General features: G+C 44.0%; 1 protein-coding gene across 1 annotated transcript; it reads left to right on the forward strand.

Annotated features, from left to right (window-relative positions):
• Position 1: 1 nt before the first annotated feature.
• LOC135385815 (cyclin-dependent kinase 7-like) lies at positions 2-1,283 on the forward strand. The gene has a single exon (XM_064615344.1). The coding sequence runs from the start codon at positions 75-77 to the stop codon at positions 1,173-1,175; it is 1,101 nt and encodes a 366-aa protein (XP_064471414.1). The 5' UTR covers positions 2-74; the 3' UTR covers positions 1,176-1,283.
• The last annotated feature ends 7,575 nt before the right edge of the window (positions 1,284-8,858 follow it).

An 8,858-nucleotide genomic window follows, 5' to 3' on the forward strand; every position in this document is an offset into this window, starting at 1 on the left:
CAGAAACACAATCTACAATCCAAGTCAAGCTCGACTACACGTTGGTGGAAGTCGAAGTGTGAGTTGTTTTATGTATGCGATGTTTTCGAATCACTGTTATAGATAGGCGATCATTTATTTGTAGTGTTCCAGTTCATGTTGTGCAGAACATCAGAATCCTCGACATGACTGACGATAAACTCAAGAGGTACGAGAAAATAGAATTCCTTGGCGAAGGACAGTTCGCTACTGTGTACAAAGCGAGGGACAAGGAAACTGGTGAGATTGTTGCTGTGAAGAAGATAAAACTTGGTACGAGGGCAGAAGCAAAAGACGGCATCAACCGGACTGCTCTACGCGAAATTAAGTTGCTCCAAGAGCTTTCTCACCCAAACATAATAGGCATGTTTGATGTTTTTGGCCACAGATCAAATGTGTCTCTGGTGTTCGACTTTATGCATACGGACTTGGAAGCTATTATCAAGGATACCAGTATAGTTTTAACGCCAGGTCACATCAAATCTTACATTCTGCAAACTCTTCAAGGATTAGAGTACATGCACATGAATTGGATACTGCACAGGGACTTGAAACCCAACAACCTTCTGATCGACGATAAAGGTATTCTGAAGCTCGCCGATTTCGGTCTGGCAAAGTTCTTTGGTTCGCCGACACGCATTTACACCCACCAGGTCGTTACCCGTTGGTACAGAGCCCCAGAACTTCTATTTGGTGCTCGTATCTATGGCACTGGGATAGACATGTGGGCTGTAGGTTGTATTTTAGCAGAGTTGATGTTGCGCGTTCCCTTCTTACCTGGAGACTCTGACTTAGACCAACTCAGTAGGATATTTCAGACTTTGGGAACGCCTACGGAGAAAGACTGGCCAGGGATGCCTTCCTTGCCGGACTATGTTCAGTTCCGAAGCTTCCCAGGAACACCGTTCAAGCACATTTTCACTGCTGCCGGAGACGACCTCTTGGACTTGATTGGGAAGATGCTGGCTATCAATCCTCTCAGTCGCTGCACTTGCAGTGAAGCCCTTCAGATGCCATACTTCAGCAACAGGCCTCCACCTACTATGGGATCTAACTTACCTCTTCCAACAGCATTGTCACAGAAGAGCGAGCAGAACTCCTCCAAGCGAAAATTCAAGGATGATGAGCCGTCTGCCATAAAGAAGCTGGTATTCTAATTGATTGTTGTTGTGAAAGTGGAAGGCGAGTGTATTGATCATCTTTTGTATGCTGCTGATAGCACAGAAAACAAATACAGATTTCTGTTAGACATATTACAAGCATCACTCACTAGTATGTTCTCCTTTGCTTAATAATTTGGGTCATAAACAGGAGTAATATTCTGTCTGGTCATGGTAATATGTATTGTGTTGCACTTCGCATGCCACATGTGCCTTCGTAGCTTCCAGGTATAACAGTGTCAAGTGTGACAACGTCTTGTTTCAATGGACCATTTCCGACAACGCGTATGCGCATGCCCAGCCCTTGAGTTCGCCATATTTGAGCGGAAAACATCGCGATGAACCCACCTGCGGGCGACTGTCATGTTCATTGTGGGGAGATAATCGGTTTCAAGGTTACGCGGATGTTTGATGTCTGGTAATGTGTACAATGCGCTTTCACTCTTTCCACATTCTTCTTCCAATCTTCTCTTGCTACTTTCCCATGCAACATACGTGCCAGTTCGTGAAGCGCCACCATTATTGGGGAGAAAGACACGACGTTCGACATTCCGCCGCCAGGGGCGACGCGAATATGGAAAAGGTCCATTTTCTCTAACTTTCGCCTTATGTGGAGATAACATATTTTGCAAGAATGTTTCAACACGAAGATTTCAGTAACATAACTTTGGTAGGATTCTGCAGACACAAGGTTTAGCAGGTTCCGGTGAGGTCACAGGTTGACTTGCACCAATTCGTTGAGGAAGTCCACGTGGTATATTGCTGCACGTCGCCACTGGTTGTGCGTGGGCCAACACCAGACAATCTTCTCGTAGGTCAGCGGCCGCTTGCCGAATTCTCGAGCTTCTTCTTGGGGTTAGCATAGTTTGGGCAGTGGAGAAGCATGTGAGTGTCATTCTCAGGTGTTTGACAGGGGCTCGCTTGTCATGTTGATCCCGTTGGCTTTGATGAACGGTGCGATTAGTTGCAGTCAATGCACCTGTATGGGATGCCTTCTTTTCACGTGTTGATACCGGTGTGCTTAAGGTCTCCTCCCAGGTGCATTACTCGCTAGTTTCTCCATTCTGGACTTCTCATTCGCTAATTCATTTATTAGTAGTAGTATGAGGACTTTTAGGAGGTGCCGCTAGGGGGCCCGAGGACACTGGACCAGAGGATATATAAGCGAACGCCATTTGGGGGCACCTCTCTTTTTCGACTCTGTATTTGTCGTGTGCTACGTTGGGCCGCGGGGCAGCAGGTCTAATAAAGTATGTATGTTGTTTGCACCTGTGGCTTTGGGCTTCGGGACTGAATGAGCCAATACGACATTCTTGACTGCTGTTCTGATGTCGGCTTGCTAAGGGGAATGCTTGTCGTGGTCGGCTTGGAGTGAGCTTCTGTTGCTGTTTTGTCTGCCTTCTGTTTCACTCTGATTCCGCAATGGTTCGGAATCCACTGCACTAGTAGCTGGAGGTAACTCCAGAGTAGTCTACTGTAGGTTGCGACTACATGTGTTTTAAGGTCTGCCCTGTTTCCCTCTATGTCAATAAGAGTCCAGGGTGCAATGGCTCCACAGGCAGCCCTGGGAGTGTTTGAAATCCCATATTCAATCATCTGTTTTGACGAATGCAGTAGAACTCGAGCACATTTTTAGGTTCGGAGTCAAGGACAGTAACTTGTCTTTTAGGATATGGTGTTGTAGTTAGACTCTGTGTTCTCGCTATCAGATGCGCTGCTGGAAGCACTCAGGTGTCCTTTCGTTGAGAAAGCAGTCTCGCTCAAAACTGCCACTAGATAAAGAAGATATTACATGCATCTGAAAAAATTAGCTTGGGGAGTTCGTAAGGAAGGTCACATTGAAAATGTTGGGCCTTTGTAATTTCATTACATGCATATCGGAGTTTCTTACGGGAAAGCTTGCCATGCATTATCATAAATTTTTAATGTCACGGAATAGATATACATACCAGAGAGTCGAACCGAAACGTTTATCGGTTCCGGTTCAGCTCCAGAAGGCAACTATAATGGTTCAAACCGGTTCTTTTCAAACGGTTCGGTTCACGAAACGGTTCAGGGGCCACGGGTGCGAATGAAGCACAACAGGCAGGTTAAAGCAAACTTCCGTTTGTGTGGTACAGTGCTTGAAGTGGACAGGAAGGCGTCAATGGGCGTTCAAGATTTTGAAAGACTGTGCGATATCAAAGACAAGATTAGTAGTGGTTACAAGAGGAGCATAGCCATGAATTACCGCCTTGGGTTGACTGTCCCCGCACGTAGCTCATGTCGCGGGGGCTAACTCACCCACCGGGTTGTTCGCAGAATCTCGCCACGAACAGGCGCCAGGAAAATCTCGCCAGTCAGCCTTGGCCTAAGTCATTTAAGTGATAGAAATAATTCATCACCAGTCGGAGTCGCGAATACACGTTAATCAGCAAACGACGCTTCATGGTAGTTGGATTGCAGTGGTGCGATCCTGAGCTCGGCGTCTTTATGTAAAAGGCGCGTTATTGTGTCAGCACTGACCGCCGCCGTGCTACCATGTCGCTGTTAGAGTGAAGTGTCTGTAGAACTAGCAAGTACAAACAGCTCATTTTCGACCCATTGCCGATTTTTAAACAACATGGTTGTTTTTGCTTCTTTTATTTCAAATCCACAAAGAAACCCAGCTTGGCACGTTCTTTTCATTCTGACCAGCATGAGGGTGGCTGGCGCTTTACTTACCCTAGTCACGCGGCAAACTTAAAGGTACTATAAAGCAGTCGAGGTCGAACTTATGCAATCAGCATGACGTGAGAGTGCTAGACTCAAAGGTTCAGCACAACAAGTAATATGCGCAGGAGTTTACTCTATGTATTTCTAATTGGTAAATAAAAACGCAGTCAAGAATGTCGTGGCGACGCCTGGTGGGAAGAAGCCCTCAATTTGTCAAGCAACCCTGTAAACAAGGAGACCGATGGAAACAGATGGCTTTCCTGTTGGGATTTGCAAATACTACCTTTTGAGAAAATGTAATTTGTGCGAAAGAAAATAAACAAAAGCCGAATCTTGCACTCAGTAGCTAAACGGCTATACCTGGGCCTTGTTTCAGCACCGTGGCGCTGCTATCGTACGTCGCTCTGTTTGGCCCACTGATCTCTATGTATAAAGGCTGGATCGCGCATGGGACCGCTCCCGTGGCTCAGTGGTTAGCGTGCTAGCCATGTCACGTCGAGACTGGTAGGTACCCGGGTTCGAATTTTTCGGGTTCGGGTTTTTCCTGGGTTTTCCTCAGACGCTTTCAGACATATATCGGCACAGTTCCCTTGGAAGTCGGCCCAGGACGCACATTCCTCCAGGGCGTGAGTCGTGACGTTGCCCACATACGTGAGGCCGACAACGGCAAGCCCTATCACCACCACCACCATCGCGCATGGGAGAGGGGCTCGTGGGGGAGAGGCGTGCCTTCGGGCCGCCATGTTGGTGGGCCCTAAAGTGCTGTGTGTGCCCATAGAAAACAATGGGAGGCAACAGAGATTGTGAGTATTTATTGCGCTGCTAGCATTGATCGTTGTTTGTCATCACACAATTTTGTAAGGTACCAGTATACTGATGTATCCTAACAGTGTTTCACAGGTGTCCTGCCGTTCGATTCGTAATTACGTTATGTTTTGCATTCCGAAACTAGACCGTCACTGCAGTGCAGCGCTGGGAATTGTACTACAGCACGTTTCCCAGCCAATATTTCAATAAGAGACGACTTGAGGTTAACAACAACCTTGTATATAATATCCCGTACTGCGTTCTGGACAAAAATTGTTCCATAAAGAACGGTCCGGGAAAAGATATACTCGCATGGCAGAAAAAGATCGTTCTGTAGAATCACAGCCGTTGTTTTAGCCGTGTATGCGTTTAGTATGATTTATATCAAGCATCGCCTTAGAAAGAGTCTTTTAGTAAACGACAGCGGTGCTTTGCCTCGCAAATATGGACACACCGAAGCAGCCCAAATAATTACTTCACGCAATTAGATCACACTCGTTAGGACAGCTAATCAGGTAGTGATATAAGCTTAATCAATTAAGTTACTTAGAAAGTGGTAACACCTCCTTGAGACACAGGACTTATCTCTTCTTGAAGTACAGCCCTTCTATGTTTGTTTGCTTCTTCCTTTATTTGTTCTGATTATTTGCAGGCGCGGTTGTGCCAAACCGAATGTCCTTCTCCAGCACTCACATGCTTTTGTTGAATACAACTGCAGCGTGAGAAAAGCTGCTTGGGGACGGGGTCCTGCTATCCAGTGCTGACTTTGTCATGCTTGTTATGTGGAGCATGTTCCAAACAATGCAGCTCCACGTATGGTCTTCAAATTGCAACAGGACTATTTGGAGGTTGAAACAGTTGTGATTTTGTCATTTTGGCCCTCGTGTACCCAGTCTGTGAAACGCAAACAAAAAAGTCTAACACGATATGCTTTTGTAATGAAGATCACTGATAATGAGTAAAGAGAATATACGAGTTCAAGTTTATTCAATATTTTATATCATTCATTATATTACTCAACATTTTATGTCAAGTTTATACAACATCAAGTTTATTCAAGTTCAAGATTTATTTCTTGCACTTATGCGTTTCAGGATACAATGAACGTGCAGGGAGGTCGCAAAAGGCTACATTTATTGTTTTGTGACCTTGCTACAATGGCAATATATATTTTAGGAATGACAATAGTCAGGTACGCTCTCTAAATTTGTAGCACTCAAGTTTAGGTTGGAATGAGCAATGAATAGCAACTTCCCCACTGATATTTTCTCATATATGCTAAATTTTAAATTTAATGTGATCGAATATGTGATAATATAATAATAATATATAAGAATATAATATGTGATAAATGAATGTGATCAACAGTAGATGTAAACAACATGAGTAGCCAGAGAAGTGCATTCTCAATAAATAATTGTCTTCTTATAGCGTATATGTGCATGCCTATTAACTGAAACAATTATCACAGTTCCCTGACAAGTTTTAATTTCTGAGAGTGTACTGTAGAAGCTGCTTAGATCTACAACAGTTCATACAAGGTATTATATACTGTGAATGCCTTTAAAAATCCCATGTGACACATATCCCTTTACTTTCTAGAGGTGCTGTGGTAGTCAAAGTTTGCGGGCATTACGCAGGTTCTGCATCCATTTCTTGAGTATGTCGAGGCAGCTGTGAAGTAACCTGCATTGATGATTATTATTCCAACTTTTATGGTGCATCGACAACAAAGGAAATAATACATCAGAACATTGGTTTGGGTGCAACCAGTTAAAAATGAATATGTTGTTTAATAAATGCATTGGACAAATGTTAAAACATCAGTTTAAAACATGGTTTACAATCCCTGTATCCTCTAATAATTAAAAAGATTAAAAACTATTCTAAAAAGAATATGGGGAACTCTTCTAAAAAGAATTATAATCTCTAATTATTATATTGCTGGGTGAACGAGCCTAAAGTTTAATGTGTGTTTCTGATGTGAACATGTAAGAAAATATGCAAAACAGAGAGGCTAACCACAGTGCGTGCACTGAGGTTGTTCCTTCCTGTAAAGTAGAAACCAGTGGATGAGGAACGTGATACTTACCAGTACACCCAGCCGTATCACACTGCACAGATTATTCACTGGGTAGCCCTCATGACGAAACCTGTATTGAGAGACCACTTTTGCCTTAAAAACTGCTACAAATAGCACGACACGCTACAAATTATTACTATCGTAACAAGCTGACGATACAGCTCAGACACAAAGGCGTTATTCAAGTCGCGCCACACCACCGTTACGTAGGATTCTTTGTCACAAATCAAACCAAGGCACAAAACAATACCAATACATGAAAAAATGTGACAATCGTGGTCTTATTATGACGTAATACCGAACTTGTGCGCGAAGGTAATTCAAAGAAATGAATGTGGCACTTGCTTCCGCAGAGAACACCGTGTACCATGCTAGCAATGCATGCAAAAAAGCGCTCGAGTGCTCGCACATATATTGATGACAACACTACCTGTGTAGTGTAACATGTTCTTTCAAGCATATTATGCACTCAAACTGTATTTGCCGCCGGGTAAAATGCAAGTGTGCTCGATTGAACGTCGGAAGAGCGATCAAGCAACCTGCATCCAGTGCTCGTTTTGGGCAAAAAAACACTTCATAATGGTCAAATAAATGTACAGAATGGACGCCTATTTATTCCTTGATGAAGAGTGACTCACCTGTATAAGTTTAGGCCCTGTATCCTTGCCAGTACGGTTGGTACGACCGTAATTGCAAGAAGTTGCCATGATCGCTGCGGCGGCTGTTGTGGGCACCGTAAGATGGCGGCCGGTTTCTTCACGCTCGCGCTCCCTATCCGCGATCCAGCCTTTTACAATCGAGATCAGTGGTTTGGCCCAGAGTCGGGCGCATGAGACATTTTCGCCGCCGTACTTGGCGGAGTTGGCGTTTCGTCGGTCCGCTTCGCCACAGTGTTGCCAGTAGATTTAAATTTGCATTTTTTCGGGAGCTATAACGTCTATGTGAGAAAATTTTGCGGCATTTTACTCCTGGAGACGTACACAATTCAGGGCACACGAAACATGATGTTGCACTTCGACTGCTTTATAGTACCTTTAATGCATTAAACGGAATGACAGTAACTTCACCTCCTAACCAACCATCATCTCGAATGACACCATTCTCTCCCCTGATTTGTTGAAAACAGTGGGCGTACGCCTTTTCTGTTACAATGATGTCCTGCATAATTGTGACAAAAAAGATATATAGATGCATGTGTATGTCTTAGACATTAGTAGTCCTAACAGTTTTCGGTTACTATATCTTTGTTGTTGTTATTTCGTGACTCGAGAAAATGCAGATCATTGTTGCAGGGCACGACTTTTTCGGCAAGCAAAAGCAAGTCTACGAAACTAAAAAATGAATAAGAAAGAGGAAAAATAGTTTTTACGTTCATGCACAACATGCAAAGTTCCGCACTTAATTCCGTGTGAACCGTTATTTGAACCGGTAACCAGTATTTTTTTAGCGGTTTAGTTCCGGTTCAGCTCCAAGATGGCGTCGACTCATTCGGTTCCGTTCCGGTTCGGCCAAAAATAACGGTTTTCGGTTTGGGTTCAGGTTCGGTTCGACTCTCTGATACATACACAACGTATCTATTCCGTAATATTATAGTCTGTGATAGTAGCTGTGTCGATTTGGTTGTTCCTCGTGAAAATCAGAGGAAGTTGTGTTAAGCATTGCTGAGACTAGGAATCAGAGAGTCGAACCGAACCTGAACCCGAACCGAAAACCGTTATAAATACACGAGAATTAAAGTAATTAAGATAGAGTACAAAATACCTAAAAAGTATTTGAAATACAATTAAGATACTATTTACCCTTGAATGCAAAAAGTCAGCGGTCACTGATCAATGCGACAAGCCGCCGCTATGTGCCATGAATCACCTAATCCCCGCGCACTAAGCAAGCCGCCGCTATGTGATAGGTGTCATCTAAACACAAGTCCCAAAAAGATGACAGAGATACCACATAACTCCACTAATATGTGACCCAAAACAAAGCAAACTTCTAGCAGGTCCCTGCTCGGCGAGGTCAGAATTCGGCGTCACCGCGTCAGGGCACACACAATAGAACCCTCACTCGTCAAGGATTAGTACACATGGGGCAAGAGGGGC

This window comes from Ornithodoros turicata, chromosome 2, assembly GCF_037126465.1.
Source record: "Ornithodoros turicata isolate Travis chromosome 2, ASM3712646v1, whole genome shotgun sequence".
NCBI lineage: Eukaryota > Metazoa > Arthropoda > Arachnida > Ixodida > Argasidae > Ornithodoros > Ornithodoros turicata.

Bases quoted from the DNA above. Each gene is read 5' to 3' on its own strand.
- LOC135385815 (XM_064615344.1), top strand. From the start codon at position 75: ATGCGATGTTTTCGAATCACTGTTATAGATAGGCGATCATTTATTTGT.